The 21,140-nt window shown below is 52.8% G+C and overlaps 1 protein-coding gene across 2 annotated transcripts in view; it reads right to left on the bottom strand.

Annotated features, from left to right (window-relative positions):
* Positions 1-20,821, bottom strand: part of LOC106577438 (formin-2) — a 46,921-nt gene extending 26,100 nt beyond the window's left edge. The window contains exons 1-6 of one of the 2 annotated variants that reach the window (XM_045711447.1): positions 20,665-20,821; positions 17,097-17,188; positions 16,791-16,920; positions 15,704-15,850; positions 15,304-15,363; positions 7,978-8,104 (exon numbers count right to left, since the gene is read on the bottom strand). In XM_045711447.1, the coding sequence (XP_045567403.1) occupies positions 7,978-8,104; positions 15,304-15,363; positions 15,704-15,850; positions 16,791-16,920; positions 17,097-17,170 (538 nt within the window). In that variant the 5' untranslated portion in view covers positions 17,171-17,188; positions 20,665-20,821. The remainder of the gene's footprint in view (positions 1-7,977; positions 8,105-15,303; positions 15,364-15,703; positions 15,851-16,790; positions 16,921-17,096; positions 17,189-20,664) is intronic. The other variant, XM_045711448.1, reaches the window with a different exon arrangement.
* Positions 20,822-21,140: the final 319 nt, after the last annotated feature.

The following is a 21,140-nucleotide window of genomic DNA, read 5'->3' as shown; positions in this document are numbered from 1 at the left end:
GTCGCCCGACCAGCGACACGCAGGAGGGAGAGCGAGAGGGGAAAGTGCAGAAAGTGTTAGAGACGCCCGCTGCCCAGCTGAACCAGGCCCTTAACATTTATCTGAGCCTCTTGACTTACTGTAAAGAGAGAGGACCATATAACTACAGAACAGAGGGCTTACTGTAAAGAGGACCATATAGCTACAGAACAGAGGGGACTTACTGTAAAGAGAGAGGACCATATAGCTACAGAACAGAGAGGGCTTACTGTAAAGAGAGAGGACCATATAGCTACAGAACAGAGAGGGCTTACTGTAAAGAGAGAGGACCATATAGCTACAGAACAGAGAGGGCTTACTGTAGAGAGAGAGGACCATATAGCTACAGAACAGAGGGGACTTACTGTAAAGAGAGAGGACCATATAACTACAGAACAGAGGGGACTTACTGTAAAGAGAGAGGACCATATAGCTACAGAACAGAGAGGGCTTACCTTAAAGAGAGAGGACCATATAACTACAGAACAGAGGGGACTTACTGTAAAGAGAGAGGACCATATAACTACAGAACAGAGGGGACTTACTGTAAAGAGAGAGGACCATATAACTACAGAACAGAGAGGGCTTACTGTAAAGAGAGAGGACCATATAACTCCAGAACAGAGGGGACTAACTGAGGCTGAAAACTGAGGGTGTGTTTAGACCATGGAAAATCATTGGCGACGTGGACGACAAGGAACTTAAAGCTCTCGACCCGCTCCACAACAGCATCGTCGATGTGGATGGGGGCTGGTGATCTCCCCTCTTTCTCCTGCGGTCCTCGATCAGCTTCTTGGTCTTACTGACGTTGAGGGAGACGTTGTTGTCCTGGCACCACACTGCTAAATCTCTGACCTCCTTCCCTGTAGGCTGACTCGTCGCCGCCGGTGATCAGGCCTTCCACCGTTGTTGTCGTCGTCAGTAAAACTTGATGGCGGTGTTGGAGTCATGTATGGCCAACGCAGTCGTGGGTGAACAGGAAGTACATGAGGGAACTAAGCATGCACCCCTGAGGGGGACCCCTGTGTTGCGGGCTAGCGTGACGGAGGTGTTGCCTAGCCTCACCACCTGGGGGTGAACTGTCAGGAAGTCAGTTGCAGAGGGAGGTGGTTTAGTCCCAGGGACCTTAGTTTAGTGATGAGCTTGGAGGGGCACTATGGTGTTTAACTCTGAGCTGTAGTCAATGAACAGCATTCTCACATTGTTATTTCCCTTCTTGTCCAGGTGGGAGAGGGCAGTGTGAAGTGCAATTGAGATTGCTTTATCTGTGGATCTGTTAGGGCGGTATACGAATTGGAGTGGGTCTAGGATGATGGTGCTTCATGACCAGCCTTTCAAACCACTTCATTATTATACACGAGTGCTACAGGGTGATAGTAATTTAGGCAGGTTACCTTGGAGCTCTTGGGAACAGGGACAATGGTGGTCAGTTTGACACACGTTGGGATTACAGACTTGGACCAACGAGAGATTGAAAATGTCTGTAGACACCTGCCAGCTGGTCAGCGCATGCTTTGAGAACCCACCCTGGTATTCCATCTGGCCCCGCGGCCTTGTGATTGTTAACCTGTTCTAAATGTTTTGCTCACATCGGCCACGGAGAGCGAGATCACACAGTCGTCAGGAAAATCAGTTTTTTTCCTTTTTTTCCACGTAAGTCACAGTGTTATATTCCTGTAAGCAAGCGTAAAACAAGACATTTAGCTCGTTTGGGAGTTTTGTGTCGCTGGGAAGTTCATGGCTGGGTTTCCATTTGTAATCCGTTATCGTCTGCAAGACCCAGTCACATGCGACGAGCGTCATAGTCTGTGTAATATCATTCCGATTGCCTTTTTGCAGGCTCGAAGACTCGGAGGTCGTAGATTTCTTGTATGCGTCTGTGTCCACGTTCATTGTAAGCGGGTCTGCTTTGTCCGACCACTTCTGTATTGAGTGCATCACCGGTACATCCTGTTTTAGCTTTTGTTTGTAAACAGGATGCAGGAGAATGAATGGAGTCATGGTAAGATTTGCCGAAGGGAGGAACGAGGCAGTGCCTCGTATGCGTTTCTGTGTTGTAGAATACAGGTGGTCTAGAGTTTTAGCGCCCATAGGGGCACAGGAGATGTGTTGGTTATGAGTGAGGTGGGACGGTTTGAAGGTCACCCTGCATTAAAAACCATGTGATCAAAAGCACAAGATTTCCTTCAAAACTTGAAGCAGCACACCAGTCATTTATATAAAAAAAGAAAAAAAAAACACTTTGTTTTTCCTGAAGCCACCGTCCAATCCTGGAGAATCCACCGAGTACAACGTGCATAGCATCCTCATCCAGCCACGTTTCACTAAGACATTATATTGTTCAAGTCTCTCTGATAGACGACGCTCATCCGTCTTGTTATTGAGTGACTGGACATCGGCCAATAGAACGGAGGGGAGCGCCATTCGGTTCCCTCTTCACCTCATCATCCCACGTCTACGCCTGCAGTGTTTTGGTAGCCCGTGGAGCAAAGGATTATGGTCCAGGTATGAACAGATGAGTCAGAGATAAAGTCTAAATCAAGGTTAGTGATAACAGTATAACTATTAATAGATTAAAACAATACAAGTCACTAAAATGGTCAAGATGGGTTGGAACTCTTAACCTGTTATGGCTAGGGGGCAGTATTTTCACGGCTGGATAAAAAACGTAGCCGATTTAATCTGGTTACCACTCCTACCCAGTAACTAGAATATGCATATACTTATTACATATGGATAGAAAACACACTAAAGTTTCTAAAACTGTTTGAATGGTGTCTGAGTATAACAGAACTCATTTGGCAGGCAAAAATCTGAGAAGGTTTCATTCAGGAAGTGGCCTGTCTGACAAGGTGTCGTTCTTATTGTCTCTGTTTATTGAAGAGTGAGGATCTTAACTGTCCCGTGACACTTCCTACGGCTGCCATAGGGTCTCAGAAGGCGGTAAAAAGCTGAATCGTGGCTTTGCAGGCTCAGGCTGAAAAAAAGTAGCGCGTTTGGGTAGTGGCTGGTTACAGTACTGTGAGACTCAGGCTCGTGCCCGCGTCGACCGAAAGCTTTGTTTACTTTCCTCTGTTTAGCTAAAAGGAGATTCCCGGTCGGAATATTATCGCTTTTTTTACGAGAAAAATGGCATAAAAATGGATTTTAAAAAGCGGTTGACATGCTTCGAAGTACGGTAATGGAATATTTAGATTTTTTTTGTCACGAATTGCGCCATGCGCACGACCCTGATTTACCATTTCAGATAGTGTCTGGGACGCACGAACAAAATGCCGCTATTCGGATATAACGATGGATTATTTTGGACCAAACCAACATTTGTTATTGAAGTAGCAGTCCTGGGACTGCATTCTGACGAAGACAACAAAAGGTAATCAAACTTTTATAATAGTAAACCTGATATTGGTGAGTGCTAAACTTGCCGGGTGTCTAAATAGCTAGCCCGTGATGCCTGGGCTATGTACTTAGAATATTGCAAAATGTGCTTTCACCAAAAAGCTATTTTAAAATCGGACATATCGAGTGCATAGAGGAGTTCTGTATCTATAATTCTTAAAATAATTGTTATGCTTTTAGTGAACGTTTATCGTGAGTAATTTAGTAAATTCTTAGCAAATTCCTCTGGAAGTTTGCGGGGGGGTATGCTAGTTCTGAACGTCACATGCTAATGTAAAAAGCTGTTTTTTGATATAAATATGAACTTGATTGAACAAAACATGCATGTATTGTATAACTTAATGTCCTAGGTGTGTCATCTGATGAAGATCATCAAAGGTTAGTGCTGCATTTAGCTGTCTTCTGGGTTTTTGTGACATTATATGCTAGCTTGAAAAATGGGTGTCTGATTATTTCTGGCTTGGTACTCTGCTGACATAATCTAATGTTTTGCTTTCGCTGTAAAGCCTTTTTGAAATCGGACAGTGTGGTTAGATAAAGGAGAGTCTTGTCTGTGAAATAGTCATATGTTTGAAAAATTGAAGTTTTTGTATTTTTGAGGAATTTGTAATTCGCGCCACGCCTATCATTGGATATTGGAGCAGGTGTTCCGCTAGCGGAACGTCTAGATGTAAGACGTCGCCCTTCTCTGTCGGGACCATGTGACCCCCCCTGTAATTAAAGTGTAAATGGTCTCTCCGGTGGTTGAGGCCCGAGGACAGGGAAAGAAACATCATCTCAGTCCTGACAGAGCGATAGCTGCCTGCGATCAACTGCTCCTCATCAGTAGAACATGTAGAGTGTAGAACTTTATAAAAAGGTACAGCCGGCTACTGAAACTCATTAGGTTGAATGAAGGCAATGAGAACTAGCCACTCAAAACATCTATCTACAGCCTGATAGTGTCTCTAAGAGCTAACTGAATCGAGTTAATTAAGCATGGTGGCCATTTTGGCATCTGTCGCGGTGGCCATTTTGGCATCTGGCGCGGTGGCCATTTTGGCATCTGGGGTTTTGGCATCTAGCACGGTGGCCATTTTGGCATCTAGCAGGGCTGCTCTCCCTCTCCCACTGTGCCAAGGGCTGTGTCCCAGGTGGCACCCTATATATAGTGCACTACTTTATACTAGAGCCCTATTCCCTATATATAGTGCAACACTTTACACTACAACCCTATTCCCTATATAGTGCACTACTTTACACTACAGCCCTATCCCCTATATAGTGCACCACTTTATACTACAGCCCTATTCCCTATATAGTGCACTACTTTATACTACAGCCCTATTCCCTATATAGTGCAATACTTTATACTACAGCCCTATTCCCTATATAGTGCACCACTTTATACTACAGCCCTATTCCCTATATAGTGCACTACAGCCCTATTCCCTATATAGAGCACTACTTTATGCTACAGCCCTATTCCCTATATAGGGCACTACTTTATACTACAGCCCTATTCCCTATATATAGTGCACCACTTTACACTACAGCCCTATTCCCTATATAGAGCACTACTTTATACTACAGCCCTATTCCCTATATAGTGCACTACTTTATACAACAGCCCTATTCCCTATATAGTGCTCTACTATATACTACAGCCCTATTCCATATATATATAGTGCACTACTTTAAACTACAGCCCTATTCCCTATATATAGTGCACGACTTTATACTACAGCCCTATTCCCTATATATAGTGCACTACTTTATACTACAGCCCTATTCCCTATATATAGTGCACTAGGTTTATACTACAGCCCTATTCCCTATGTAGTGCACTAGGTTTATATAGGGAATAGGGTGCCATTTGGGATTCAACCAAGCTGTCAGAGTTCAGGGTAGGAACTAGGATGTGTTTAGACACAACTCTCTCCTGCTTCCTCGTCTCATCATTTAATGAGCTGCTTGGAACCACATTAAACGAAGAGAATCAGAGAGAAATTGACCCAATTACTCCAAATGACCCTGATATGGTTATGCTCCGAAACAGGCCGGCCGCCCACCTCCGAAACAGGCTGCTGCCCTGCCCTCTCCCTGGCCTGCACGAGGGGCTCTGACAGCAGTCACCTCAGTGCTCTGTAGACGGGTCAGGTTTCATCTGGTGGATTGATAAAACAGACGTGTGGATTTAAAAAAAATATAAAGCGGGAAGACGGTGAGAAGTCTTTTCTTGAAAAAAAAATGCGAGTTACAGAGAGAGAGAGAAAGGGAGCGCGTTGCAGAGAGCGAGAGGGAGAAAGGGAGCGAGTTGCAGAGAGCGAGAGGGAGAAAGGGAGCGAGTTGCAGAGAGCGAGAGGGAGAAAGGGAGCGAGTTGCAGAGAGCGAGGGAGAAAGGGAGCGAGTTGCAGAGAGCGAGAGCGAAAGGGAGCGAGTTGCAGAGAGCGAGAGAGAAAGGGAGCGAGTTGCAGAGAGCGAGTTACAGAGAGAGAGAGAGAGAGAGAAAGGGAGCGAGTGAGAGTGACCTTGAAAAAGAGAAAGATCTGTTTACCATTTCCAATGCGTTAACAACTTCCAGCCTTCTAAATGCTTGACCTTCAGGAAAACGACTTGTAGTTTACACACTGTGTTCAAAGCCCTGTTCTCTGCCAGCGCTGTACACTACATTCACATCAATATTTACACATGGAAGTGGAGTCCTTATGTCTGAAGCTCCCTGGATAATTTGAATAATAATTCAAGCAACCCCTGTATGATGAGCAATCACGCGAACAAGGTAACGGTCAAACAGAGAGAGGGCCTACGGAGAAATACACAGGCATGGTGAAGGAGTGGGCTTTTCAGAGAGCTGTACACTACACAAACAAGCCCGGTGCAGCTCTCTCCCTGGCCTGGCTGGCATTAGAAGCAGTGTTCTGGAACACCAGGGAGGGTAGAGAGGCAGGCAGAGGCAGGGAGGGGTAGAGGGCCTAGGAGAAGCAGGGAGGGGTAGAGGCCCTGGGAGAGGTAGAGGCCCTGGGAGAGGCAGAGGCCCTGGGAGAGGCAGGGAGGGGTAGAGGCCCTGGGAGAGGCAGGGAGGGGTAGAGGCCCTGGGAGGGGTAGAGGCCCTGGGAGAGGCAGGGAGGGGTAGAGGCCCTGGGAGAGGCAGGGAGGGGTAGAGGCCCTGGGAGAGGCAGGGAGGGGTAGAGGCAGGGAGGGGTAGAGGACCTGGGAGAGTCAGGGAGGGGTAGAGGCCCTGGGAGAGGCAGGGAGGGGTAGAGGCAGGGAGGGGTAGAGGACCTGGGAGAGTCAGGGAGGGGTAGAGGCCCTGGGAGAGGTAGAGGCCCTGGGAGAGGTAGAGGCCCTGGGAGAGGTAGAGGCCCTGGGAGGGGTAGAGGCCCTGGGAGTGTTAGAGGCCCTGGGAGGGGTAGAGGCCCTGGGAGGGGTAGAGGCCCTGGGAGGGGTAGAGGCCCTGGGAGAGGCAGGGAGGGGTAGAGGCCCTGGGAGAGGCAGGGAGGGGTAGAGGCCCTGGGAGAGGCAGGGAGGGGTAGAGGGCCTGGGAGAGGCAGAGAGGGGTAGAGGGCCTGGGAGAGGCAGAGAGGGGTAGAGGGCCTGGGAGAGGCAGAGAGAGGCAGAGAGAGGCAGGGAGGGGGCCTAGGAGAGGCAGGGAGGGGGCCTAGGAGAGGCAGGGAGGGGGCCTAGGAGAGGCAGGGAGGGGTAGAGGGCCTAGGAGAGGCAGGTAGGGGTAGAGGGCCTAGGAGAGGCAGGGAGGGGTAGAGGGCCTAGGAGAGGCAGGGAGGGGTAGGGGGCCTAGGAGAGGTAGTAGGTAATGTCTAGGAGCAACAACGGCTCAGGCGCGAAGTGGTAGGCCACAAAAGCTCACAGAATGGGACCGCAGAGTGCTGAAGCGCGTAAAAATGATCTGTCCTCAGTAGAAACACTCACTACAGCATTCCAAACTGCCTCTGGAAGCAACGTCAGCACAATAACTGTTGGCCGGGAGCGTCACAAAATGGGTTTCCACGCCCGAGCAGCCACACACAAGCCTAAGATCACTGTGCACAATGCCAAGCGTTGGGTGGAATGGTGTAAAGCTCGCTGCCATTGGACTCTGGAGCAGTGGAAACGCAGCTCTTAGTTCCAGTGAAGGGAAATCTTAACGCTACAGCATACAATGACATCGAACACCTTTGGGATGAATTGGAACGCCGACTGCGAGCCAAGCCTAAATCGCCCAACATCAGTGCCTGACTTAAATGATTGAGGCTGAATGGAAGCAAGTCCCCTCTCGGCAATGTTCCAACATCTAGTGGAAAGCCTTCCCAGAAGAGGGGAAGCTCTTATAGAAGCAAAGGGGGGTACCAACTCCATATTAATGCAGATAATTTTAGAATGAGATGTTCGACGAGCAGGTGTCCACATACTCTTGATAATGTAGTGCATCTGTGACCAACAGAAGCATATCTGTATTCCCAGTCATGTGAAATCCATAGATTAGGGCCGAATTCATTTATTTCAATTGACTGATTTCCTTATATGAACTGTAACTCAGTAAAAATTTTGAAATTGATGCGTTTATATATTTTGGTTCAGTACATTTACCTCGGAGGTCCTTCTTTAACTTGGTCAGGTCTTTCTGAAAGTCCTCAAACTTCATCTGTGAAGCCTGGAACAGATCCTGGGGCTCAGGGAGAGGGTAGAGGCACGTCTCCCTGCCGGCGTCCTGAGAATACATGACATGACCTTTGTCCTTAGAGAACAGAGCACTAGACACATCAGCGGGGTTAGGGTAGTAACAGAGTTAGATCATGTAGAGTGGGTTAGGGTAGTAATTTACTATTTTCAACAGTATAAAATAATACCGAAGACATCAAAACTATGAAACACATATGGAATCGTGTAGTAACCAAAAAAAGTGTTAAACAAATCCAAATATATTTTAGAATCTTCAAAGTAGCCACTCTTTGCCTTGATGACAGCTTTGCACACTCTTGGCATTCTCTCAACCAGCTTCATGAGGAATGCTTTTCCAACAGTCTTGAAGGAGTTCTCACATATGCTGAGCACTTGTTGGCTGCTTTTTCTTCACTCTGCAGTCCAACTCATCCCAAACCATCTCAATTGGGTTGAGGTCAGGTGATTGTGGAGGCCAAGTCATCTGATGCAGCACTCCATATCTCTCCTTCTTAGTCAAATAGCCCTTACACATTCTGGAGGTGTGTTGGGTCATTGTCCTGTTGAAAAACAAATAATAGTCCGACTAAGCCCAAACCAGATGGGATGGCGTATGGCTGCACAACGCTGTGGTAGCCATGCTGGTTAAGTGTGCCTTGAATTCTAGATAAATCAGTGTCACCAGCAAAGCACACCCACACCTCCTCCTCCATGCTTCACGGTGGGAACCACACATGCATAGATCTGTTCACCTACTCTGCGTCTCAAAGACGGTGGTTGGAACCAAAAATCTCAAATTTGGACTCATCAGACCAAAGGACAGATTTCCACCGGTCTAAGGTCCATTGCTCGTATTTCTTGGCCCAAGCAAGTCTCTTCTTCTTATTGGTGTCCTTTAGTAGTGGTTTCTTTGCAGAAATTCAACCATGAAGGCCTGATTCACACAGTCCACTCTGAACAGTTGATGAAACTTTCAAAGTTCTTAATTTTCCGGATTGAGTGACCTTCATGTCTTAAAGTAATGATGGACTGTTGCTTGTCTTTGCTTAGGTGAGCTGTTCTTGCCACAACATGGACTTGGTCTTTTGCCAAATAGGCCTATCTTCTGTATACCACCCCTAACTTGTCACAACACAACTGATTGGCTCAAACGCATTAAAAAAATTCCACAAATTAACTTTTAACAAGGCACACCTGTTAATTGAAATGCATTCCATGAAGCTGGTTGAGAGAAAGCCAAGAGTGCGCAAGGGTGGCTACTTTGAAGGATTTCAAATATAAAATACATTTTGATATGTTTAACACTTTTTTGGTTACTACATGATTCCATAGATGTTATATTTCATAGTTTTGATGTCTTCACTATTATTCTGCAATGTAGAAAATAGTAAAAATAAATTTAAAAAATCCTTGAATAAGTAGGTGTCCAAACTTTTGACTGGTAGTATGTGTGTGCGTATATATATATATATTAAATGGACTGTTGCTATATATATTTATATTAATATATATGTATGTATATATATGTATTCGCCAAACGCCTCGCCAAACGCCTCGCCTGGCTTCGCCTGGCTTCGCCAAACGCCTCGCCAAACGCCTCGCCTGGCTTCGCCTGGCTTCGCCAAACGCCTCGCCAAACGCCTCGCCTGGCTTCGCCTGGCTTCGCCAAACGCCTCGCCAACGCCGCCTGGCTTCGCCTGAAGCTTCGCCAAACGCCTCGCCAAACGCCCGCCTGGCTTCGCCAAACGCCTCGCCAAACGCCTCGCCTGGCTTCGCCAAACGCCTCGCCAAACGCCTCGCCTGGCTTCGCCAAACGCCTCGCCAAACGCCTCGCATGGCTTCGCCAAACGCCTCGCCAAACGCCTCGCATGGCTTCGCCAAACGCCTCGCCTGGCTTCGCCAAACGCCGCCAAACGCCTCGCCAAACGCCTGGCCTGGCTTCGCCAAACGCCTCGCCAAACGCCTGGCCTGGCTTCGCCAAACGCCTCGCCAAACGCCTGGCCTGGCTTCGCCAAACGCCTCGCCAAACGCCTGGCCTGGCTTCGCCAAACGCCTCGCCAAACGCCTGGCCTGGCTTCGCCAAACGCCTCGCCAAACGCCTGGCCTGGCTTCGCCAAACGCCTCGCCAAACGCCTGGCCTGGCTTTCGCCAAACGCCTCGCCAAACGCCGCTTGGCTTCGCCAACGCCGCCAACGCTTTCGCCTGGCTTCGCCAAACGCCTCGCCTGGCTTCGCCTGGCCTCGCCAAACGCCTCGCCTGGCTTCGCCTGGCCTCGCCTCGCCTGGCTTCGCCTGGCCTCGCCAAACGCCTCGCCTGGCTTCGCCTGGCCTCGCCAAACGCCTCGCCAAACGCCTCGCCTGGCTTCGCCAAACGCCTCGCCAAACGCCTGGCCTCGCCAAACGCCTGGCCGGCCCTCGCCAAACGCCTGGCCGGGCCTCGCCAAACGCTTCGCCCGGCTTCGCCGGGCCTCGCCAAACGCCTCGCCTCGCCTGGCCTCGCCAAACGCCTCGCCTCGCCTGGCCTCGCCAAACGCCTCGCCAAACGCCTGGCCGGGCTTCGCCTGGCCTCGCCCAACGCCTCGCCTCGCCCAACGCCTCGCCTCGCCTGGCCTCGCCAAACGCCTCGCCTGGCCTGGCCAAACGCCTCGCCTCGCCTGGCCTCGCCAAACGCCTCGCCTCGCCTGGCCTCGCCAAACGCCTCGCCTCGCCTGGCCTCGCCAAACGCCTCGCCAAACGCCTCGCCTCGCCTGGCCTCGCCAAACGCCTCGCCAAACGCCTCGCCTGGCTTCGCCTGGCCTCGCCAAACGCCTGGCCGGGCCTCGCCAAACGCCTGGCCGGGCCTCGCCAAACGCCTGGCCGGGCCTCGCCGGGCCTGGCCTCGCCAAACGCCTCGCCGGGCCTGGCCTCGCCAAACGCCTCGCCGGGCCTGGCTTCGCCAAACGCCTCGCCTCGCCTGGCTTCGCCAAACGCCGCCTGGCTTCGCCAAACGCCTCGCCTGGCTTCGCCAAACGCCTCGCCTGGCTTCGCCAAACGCCTGGCCTGGCCAAACGCCTCGCCTGGCTTCGCCTGGCCTGGCCAAACGCCTCGCCTGGCTTCGCCTGGCCTGGCCAAACGCCTCGCCTGGCTTCGCCTGGCCTGGCCAAACGCCTCGCCTGGCTTCGCCTGGCCTGGCCAAACGCCTCGCCTGGCTTCGCCTGGCCAAACGCCTCGCCTGGCCTGGCCAAACGCCTCGCCTGGCTTCGCCTGGCCAAACGCCTCGCCTGGCTTCGCCTGGCCAAACGCCTCGCCTGGCTTCGCCTGGCCAAACGCCTCGCCTGGCTTCGCCTGGCCAAACGCCTCGCCTGGCTTCGCCTGGCCAAACGCCTCGCCTGGCTTCGCCAAACGCCTGGTCTCGCCAAACGCCTCGCCTGGCTTCGCCTGGCCTCGCCAAACGCCTCGCCTGGCCTCGCCAAACGCCTCGCCTGGCTTCACCTGGCCTCACCTGGCCTCGCCTGGTCTCGCCAAACGCCTCGCCAAACGCCTGGCCTGGCCTCGCCAAACGCCTGGCCGGGCTTCGCCTGGCCTCGCCAAACGCCTGGCCGGGCTTCGCTTGGCCTCGCCAAACGCCTCGCCGGGCCTCGCCAAACGCCTGGCCGGGCTTCGCCTGGCCTCGCCAAACGCCTCGCCGGGCCTCGCCAAACGCCTCGCCGGGCCTCGCCAAACGCCTCGCCGGGCCTCGCCAAACGCCTCGCCGGGCCTCGCCAAACGCCTCGCCGGGCCTCGCCAAACGCCTCGCCTCGCTCGGGGCTTCACCGGGCCTCGCCTTCGCCAAACGCCTCGCGGGGCCTCGCCAAACGCCTCGCCGGGCCTCGCCGGGCCTCGCCAAACGCCTCGCCAAACGCCTCGCCAAACGCCTCGCCGGGCTCGCCAACGCCTCGCCGGGTCTCGCGGAGCCTCGCCAAACGCCTCGCCAAACGCCTCGCGGGCCTCGCCAAACGCCTCGCCAAACGCCTCGCCGGCTTTCGCCAACGCCTCGCCGGCCTCGCCTCGCCAAACGCCTCGCCGGCTCGCCTCGCCAAACGCCTCGCCGGCCTCGCCGGGCCTCGCCGGGCCTCGCCTCGCCAAACGCCTCGCCTCGCCAAACGCCTCGCCAAACGCCTCGCGGGCATCGCCAAACGCCTCGCCAAACGCCTCGCCGGGCCTCGCCAAACGCCTCGCCGGCCTGGCCAAACGCCTCGCCAAACGCCTCGCGGGCCTGGCCAAACGCCTCGCCCGGGCCTCGCGGGCCTCGCCTCACGCCTCGCTGGCCTCGCCTCACGCCTCGCCTCACGCCTCGCGGGGCCTCGCCTCACGCCTCGCCTCACGCCTCGCCGGCTTCGCCTCACGCCTCGCGGGCCTCGCCTCACGCCTCGCCTCACGCCTCGCCCGGGCCTCGCCTCACGCCTCGCCGGGCCTCGCCTCACGCCTCGCCTCGCCAAACGCCTCGCCAAACGCCTCGCCTCGCCAAACGCCTCGCCAAACGCCTCGCCGGACCTCGCCGGGCCTCGCCAAACGCCTCGCCGGGCCTCGCCAAACGCCTCGCCGGGCCTCGCCAAACGCCTCGCCGGGCCTCGCCAAACGCCTCGCCAAACGCCTCGCCAAACGCCTCGCCTCGCCAGGCTTCGCCGGGCCTTGCCTCGCCCGGGCTTTCGCCTCGCCAAACGCCTCGCCGGGCCTCGCCAAATGCCTCGCCGGGCTTCGCCGGGCCTCGCTGGCCTCGCCGCTAAACGCCTCGCCGGGCCCTCGCCAAACGCCTCGCTGGCCTCGCCGGGCCTCGCCGGCCTCGTCTCGCCAAACGCCTCGCGGGCCTCGCCAAACGCCTCGCCAAACGCCTCGCCGGGCTCGCCACACGCCTCGCTCGGGCCTCGCCTCACGCCTCCCGGGCCTCGCCTCACGCCTCGCGGGGCCTCGCTCGCTGGGCCTCGCCTCACCGGGCCTCGCCTCACGCCTCGCCGGCCTCGCCAAACGCCTCGCCTCACGCCTCGCCAAACGCCTCGCGGGGCCTCGCCTCACGCCTCGCCAAACGCCTCGCCAAACGCCTCGCGGGCCTCGCGCCTCGCCAAACGCCTCGCCTCGCCGGGCCTCGCGCCTCGCCAAACGCCTCGCCGGCCTCGCCTCGCCGGCTTTCGCCGGCTTCGCCGCCGGCTTCGCCGGGCTTCGCCGGCTTCGCGGGGCCTCGCCAAACGCCTCGCCAAACGCCTCGCCGGGCTTCGCCGGCTCGCCAAACGCCGCCGGCTTCGCCGGCTTCGCCGGCTTCGCCTCGCCAAACGCCTCGCCAACGCCGCGGGCTTTCGCCGGCTCGCCAAACGCCGCCGGCTTTCGCCGGGCTTCGCCGGTCGCCGGCTTCGCGCCAACGCCTGGCTTCGCCGGCTTTCGCCGGCTTCGCCGCCAAACGCCGCTGGCTTCGCCGGCTTCGCCGCCAACGCCGCTGGCTTCGCCGGCCCGCCTCGCCAAACGCCTCGCCGGGCTTCGCGGGCTTCGCCGCCAAACGCCTCGCCGGGCTTCGCCGGCTTGCGCCGGCTTCGCCGCGCCAACGCCTCGCCGGCTTTCGCCGCAAACGCCGCGGGCTTCGCCGGCTTCGCCGGCCAACGCCTCGCCGGCTTCGCCCGGGCTTCGCCGCGGGCTTCGCCCGGGCTTTCGCCAACGCTCGCGGGCTTCGCCGGCTTCGCCTCGCCAAACGCCTCGCCGGCTTCGCCGGCTTCGCCCGCTAAACGCCTCGCCGGGCTTCGCGGGCTTTCGCCTCGCCAAACGCCTCGCGGGCTTTCGGCGCTTCGCCAACGCCTCGCCGGCTTCGCCGGGCCGCTAAACGCCTCGCCGGCTTCGCCGGCTTCGCCGAACGCCTCGCGGGCTTCGCCGGCTTTCGCCTCGCCAAACGCCTCGCCTGGCTTCGCGGGCTTTCGCCCGCCAAACGCCTCGCCGGCTTCGCCGGCTTGCGCCGCCAAACGCCTCGCCGGCCTCGCGGGCTTGCGCGGCTTCGCCGAACGCCTCGCCGGGCTTCGCCGGCTTCGCCCGCCAAACGCCTCGCCGGCTTCGCCGGCTTGCGCCGCCAAACGCCTCGCCGGGCTTCGCCGGCTTCGCCTCGCTAAACGCCTCGCCGGCTTCGCCGGGCTTCGCCTCGCCAAACGCCTCGCGGCTTCGCCGGCTTCGCCTCGCCAACGCCTCGCCGGCTTTCGCCGGCTTCGCCGCTAAACGCCCGCCGGCTTCGCCGGGCTTCGCCAACGCCTCGCCGGCTTTCGCCGGGCTTCGCCCGCCAACGCCTCGCCGGCTTCGCCGGCTTCGCTCGCCAAACGCCCGCTGGCTTCGCCGGCTTCGCCTCGCCAACGCCTCGCCGGGCTTCGCCGGCCGCCTCGCCAAACGCCTCGCCGGGCTTTCGCCGGGCTTCGCCTGCCAAACGCCTCGCCGGCTTCGCCGGCTTTCGCCCGCCAACGCCCGCGGGCTTGCGCCGGCTTCGCCTCGCTAAACGCCTCGCCGGCTTTCGCCGGCTTCGCCTCGCCAAACGCCTCGCTGGCTTCGCCGGCTTCGCCTCGCCAAACGCCTCGCCGGGCTTCGCCGGGCTTCGCCTCGCCAAACGCCTCGCCGGGCTTCGCCGGGCTTCGCCTCGCTAAACGCCTCGCCGGGCTTGCGCCGCCTCGCCAAACGCCTCGCGGGGCTTCGCCGCCAAACGCCTCGCCGGCTTCGCCGCTAAACGCCTCGCCGGCTTTCGCCTCGCCAAACGCCTCGCCGGCTTTCGCGGGCTTCGCCTCGCCAAACGCCTCGCCGGGCTTCGCCTCGCCAAACGCCTCGCCGGGCTTCGCCGGGCTTCGCCTCGCCAAACGCCTCGCCGGGCTTCGCCGGGCTTCGCCTCGCCAAACGCCTCGCCGGGCTTCGCCGGGCTTCGCCTCGCCAAACGCCTCGCCGGCTTCGCCTCGCCAAACGCCTCGCCGGGCTTCGCCTCGCCAAACGCCTCGCCGGGCTTCGCCTCGCCAAACGCCTCGCCGGGCTTCGCCTCGCCAAACGCCTCGCCGGGCTTCGCCGGGCTTCGCCTCGCCAAACGCCTCGCCGGGCTTCGCCTCGCCAAACGCCTCGCCAAACGTCTCACCGGGCTTCGCCTAGCTAAACGCCTTACCGGGCATTAGTTACCACTGAGGGAAAATAAATACAATTTAAAAAGTAAAGTCCTGGTTCTTCCCCGTGCCAAGACAGAAGAGAGTGATTAGAACAGGATTCAGAATAAACAGGATATCCAACGTACCTCGTCAAAGTGTCTCAGATAGTAAGCAACTATGTAGGACAACAGACTCCTTGTGTTATCCTGTCAAAAGGAGGAAAGACAAATAAAATGAGCTTCAGTTCATGGAATTCATGTTTGGTTTTTAACGACACTCTCGCACAAAGTGTTCTGCAAATCTTTTACAAAATTAATATATAGAGATTATAATCCACATCTGTATCATCAAAAGACATGGTAGGAACAGTAACTACAGTCTTCCAGCACAATATAAAACCCTGACAAAATGGACAGCCATGTTCGACAGTGTAACTAGAGGTATAACTAAAATCTCTATTGCCTATACATTGGACTACTGTTGACCAGATGGACTCTACATTAGGGAGTAGGGTGCAGGTCCTAGTGCCCTAGTAGTGTCACTCACACTGCTCTTCACATCCTTCAGCTTGGGCAGGATATCCAGGTTAAAGCCGTCAGCCTGTCCTCTGGTTCGGTTGCCACCATTCATGAAGTTACCAAAGGCCAAGACCAGACCCAGCACCTGAATCACACACTGGCCACTCTGCAAGGTCTGGAGAGGAGGAGATGGGCAGGCACACACACAGAGACAAAGGGACAGACAGGAGAGATCGAGAGACAGAAGGGGGGGGCAGACAGGAAAGACAGGAGAGATGGAGACAGACGGGGGGGACAGACAGGAGAGATGGAGACAGAGAGACAGGAGGGGGACAGACAGGAGAGATCGAGACAGACAGAAGGGGAGAGACAGACAGGAGAGATGGAGACAGAAGGGGGGGATAGACAGGAGAGATGAGACAGAAGGGGGGGACAGACAGAGGAGATTGAGACAGAGAGAAGGGGGGGACAGAGGAGAGATCGAGACAGAGAGAAAGGGGAGGGGCAGTCAGTGTATATGAGACTGAGGAGATTAATAGGATCAATCATTCACCAGGCTTCAACATGAACACTGTTTTCTGAACACACTTCATCCAGAACGGCTGTTAATATCTAGCTATGCTGATGTTCCCGTTTAAAACAACTTCCACAGTGGAAGGACTGAGACGGTATTTACGCAGAAGTACGACAGTGTCTGGTAAAACTGTCCAGACGACAAACCCTTATCAAACCACCTCTGATTTCTACTGAGGTGAGAAACACAAAACAGGTCTATACGCACACATACATACCAAAACACGTCACAATCAATTAATCAAACTTATTTATAAAGCCATTTTTTACAATCAGTCGATGTCACAAAGTGCTGTACAGAAACCCAGCCTAAAACCCCAAACAGCAAGCAATGCAGGTATAGAAGCATGGTGGCTAGGAAAAACTCCCTAGAAAAGGCCAGAACCCTAGGAAGAAACCTAGAGAGGAACCAAGCTATGAGGGGTGGCCAGTCCTCTTCTGGCTGTGCCGGGTGGAGATTATAACAAAACATGGCCAAGATGTTCAAACGTTCATAGATGACCAGCAGGTTCAGATAATAATAGTCACACCCACAGACTCACCGTGCACACTCTCTGCAGGATGGCCAGTTTGCGCAGGATAGAGGAGATCCATTCAGAGAAGGTGGACTGAAACAGGATACAGAACACCCGGCCTGAGAAGTTGGGGATCTGATGTAACTGGAATAGGAACCTGGAATAGAAACAAGAGATTGAAGGATGGGTTTGCGGCTACCACTTCATGGTGTAACTGGAACAAGAACCTGGAATAGGAGAAGACAAGAGATCGAAGGATGGGTTTAAGTAATTTTCTACTTTTTGAACATGATTGGTTGTTTGAGTAATTGACTGATCCTCTAGGAAACCTACTGTTCAGGTTTGTCCAGTGGTTTGGCGTTGTCCTTGTCTTTAGATGACTTGATGTGCTTATCGATCTTCTCCATCTCATCCTGCTGTGCTCTCTGGAAAGACAACATCAGGACAACATGATCAGCTTAGACGCGACAGACCACATACATACAACTGATTAGTTCGACGCCACTCAAATTTAGAGATTCAAATGTGTGCTCATCACATATTCTCTAATTTCCAAGAACTCAGAGCAGTGACATCAAAGACCACAATATGAGAACTGTGTTCAGCATTCATAGGAGTAGTACTTCAGTAGTAGTAGTAGTAGTAGTAGTAGTACTGTAGTAGTAGTGAAATATTACTGAAATACTACAGTACTACTGCAGAAGTACTACTGCAGTAGTAGTGTAGTACAGTAGTAGTATTTCAGTAGTACTGTTGTAGTAGTAGTAGTAGTAGTAGTAGTAGTAGTGAAATATTACTGAAATACTACAGTACTACTGCAGAAGTACTAGTGCAGTAGTAGTGTAGTACAGTAGTAGTATTTCAGTACTGAAGTAGTAGTAGTACTGCAGTAGTAGTAGTACTGCAGTAGTAGTGGTGAAATACTACTGAAATACTACACTACTGCAGAAGTACTACTGCAGTAGTAGTGGAGTACAGTAGTACTGTAGTAGTAGTGTAGTAGTAGTGGTGAAATACTACACTACTGCAGAAGTAGTATTTCAGTAGTAGTAGTACTACTGTAGTAGTAGTGGTGAAATACTACACTACTACTACTGCAGTAGTAGTGTAGTACAGTAGTAGTATTTCAGTAGTAGTAGTAGTAGTAGTAGTAGTAGTAGTAGTATTTCAGTAGTAGTAGTTCACCACTACAGTAGTTTAATAGTAGTATGTTATTCTGGTACATGGAATCAGACACTTGTTTACATGGAAAACTAACAAGTGTCTCCTAAACTGGTGGTGCCTTGAGGAAAACCAAACCAAGAAAACACAAAAGCCACACTGTCTAAAACATTTCCTCCACTTACATTTTACATTTGAGTCATTTAGCAGATGCTCTGATTCAGAGTCACTTCCAGTTAGTGAGTCATTTAGCAGACGCTCTGATCCAGAGTCATTTACAGTTAGTGAGTCATTTAGCAGACTCTCTGATCCAGAGTCACTTCCAGTTAGTGAGTCATTTAGCAGACTCTCTGATCCAGAGCCACTACAGTAGTGAGTCATTTAGCAGACTCTGATCCAGAGCCACTACAGTAGTGAGTAATTTAGCAGACTCTCTGATCCAGAGTCATTTACAGTTAGTGAGTCATTTAGCAGACTCTCCGATCCAGAGTCATTTACAGTTAGTGAGTCATTTAGCAGACTCTCCGATCCAGAGTCATTTACAGTTAGTGAGTCATTTAGCAGACTCTCCGATCCAGAGTCACTTCCAGTTAGTGAGTCATTTAGCAGACTCTCCGATCCAGAGTCACTTCCAGTTAGTGAGTCATTTAGCAGACTCTCTGATCCAGAGCCACTTACAAGAGCAATTAGGGTTAAGTGCCTTGCTCAAGGGCAGACAGATTGTTCACCTAGTCGGCTCGGGGATTCAATCCAGCGACCTTTCGGTTACTGGCCCATTGCTCTTAACCACTAGGCTGCCTGCCACCCACATACTGTTCTGATGTGATTAACCCCTAAATTACTCAACATTTGGGGTTGTGGAACAATGTCAAAAAGGGCCAATTTTACCAGGCTCCTGGGACTGCGATGCCCCCTCTGACACTCAAGTTAACCATAGGAAATTGCACAGCGTGTGTTTAAAATGCTCAGTAATATTTGCGCTGAGAACTTATTCTAAAAAGACCAACTCACTGTATATGCACCAGAACGTAGCCTATTCAAGCAGCTAGGATGGCATTTATTGTCACGAGTCTTGCCTTGCAGGCAGCTCTGCAGAGTGGTCACTAACTGTCACAGCCACAAAGTCATAAAATCTGATTTTAAACTTAAACCATACTAACCTTAATGCTTAAGCCAAACATTCATGTTTTTTTTTTACGATGTACCGTAGCCAATTTTGACTTTGCAGCTGCCCCATCGCTCAGTTCTGCCTCCAGGGCAAGATTCATGCCAATAAAATGTCAACCTGCATATACAAGCATCAGCACATCAGCCGATACAACATCGACAAATCAACTCAACGTTGGTTATCGTTGTCCATCGTGACAGATTATCATTTATATAGGGTAACGTTCATTGAATAAAACGACACAAAGCTGATGAGTGAATCTCTCCAAAATGTTCCTAGATATAAAGATAAACATGGCAGCAGTTCTGAACCGTCCACAGAATTAACACCCTGGGTAAACAACCCTGGGTAAACAACCCGGGTAAACAACCCGGGTAAACACCCCTCCCCTCCTTTCAGTTTCACATCAAAAAGACGACACAGCCAGATGTCCAGACAGACGCCATCTTTAACCATTTCTAATGCTTACAATAAGATGTCTGATCAAAGAGGAAGAAGGAACCACAGACATATCAGCGAGAAGGAAATAAAACATGGAGGAATGAAGGCCTGCCAAGTGGCGCGGGGGGGGGGGGGGTCTAAAGACACTACAATCTCAGTGATTGGAGGCGTCACTACAGACACCCTGGTTCGAATCCAGGCTGCATCACATCCGGGCTGTGATTGGGAGGCGCACAATTGACCCAGCGTGTTCCAGGTTTGGTCGGGTTAGGCCGTCATCGTAAATAAGAATTTGTTCTTAATTAAGTGACTTGCCAAGTTAAATAAAAAGGTTAAATTAAAGTAAATGAAGTGATTGAACACCATTATGGGTTGCCTCCCAAATGGCACCCTATTCCCTATATAGTGCACTACTTTAGACCAGAGACTTATGGCTCGCTATTCCCTATATAGTGCACTACTTTAGACCAGAGCCCTATGGAACCCTATTCCCTACACAGTTCACTACTTTAGACCAGAGCCCAGAGGCCTGAAGCAACCAGAACCCATTGCTCTAACAAGGCCTGAAACAACCAGAACCCATTGCTCTAACAAGGCCTGAAACAACCAGAACCCATTGTTCTAACAAGGCCTGAAACAACCAGAACCCATTGCTCTAACAAGGCCTGAAACAACCAGAACCCATTGTTCTAACAAGGCCTGAAACAACCAGAACCCATTGCTCTAACAAGGCCCGAAGCAACCAGAACCCATTGCTCTAGCAAGGCCTGAAGCAACCAGAACGCATTGCTCTAACAAGGCCTGAAGCAACCAGAACCCATTGCTCTAGCAAGGCCGGAACAAAGTGATACTGTAAATCAGTGATTTCTTACAAAGCCTTCACAAAGCCTCTTCTGTTTCTTACTGAACAACCGTTGGTGATTGAGGTCTATAGTCATATGCCAGGTACTGTGGCCAGAACTAAGAGGAGTCCATCATAGCCTGGATACATTACATTGACAGCCAACAATAAGACTAAGGCCAGGATTCAAACCAACACAGATTAGCCGCACAGTGTGATGCTCATTTGTTTGAATCCTGGCCCAAAACACACCTTCCTTTGGACTCAGGGATGAGAGATCAGAGCCTTACGTTTTCATAGAGGGCTTGTAGAGTCTCCAGGTCCACCACAGTATTGTCCAGGTTCAGGATGGCTGTAAGGGACAGAACACAGTGAGTGGTTATTGAGGATGGCTGGAAGGGACAGAACACAGTGAGCGGTTATTGAGGATGGCTGGAAGGGACAGAACACAGTGAGTGGTTAATTAACACACATTATATATATTAAATGTCAGGAATTGTGAAAAACAGTTTAAATGTATTTGGCTAAGGTGTATGTAAACTTCTTACTTCAAAGTCTGCTAAATGACTCACTAACTAAATACTAATTGAGTGTATGTAAACTTCTGACCCACTTCTGACCCCATATATATATATAGTCAGAAGTCAGAAGTTTACATACACCTTAGCCAAATACATTTAAACTGTTTTTCACAATTCCTGACATTTAATCCTAGTAAAAATCACCTGTCTTAGGTCAGTTAGGATCACCACTTTATTTTAATGTG

This window comes from Salmo salar, unplaced genomic scaffold, assembly GCF_905237065.1.
Source record: "Salmo salar unplaced genomic scaffold, Ssal_v3.1, whole genome shotgun sequence".
NCBI lineage: Eukaryota > Metazoa > Chordata > Actinopteri > Salmoniformes > Salmonidae > Salmo > Salmo salar.
This window is presented reverse-complemented; position numbering and strand designations above follow the sequence as displayed.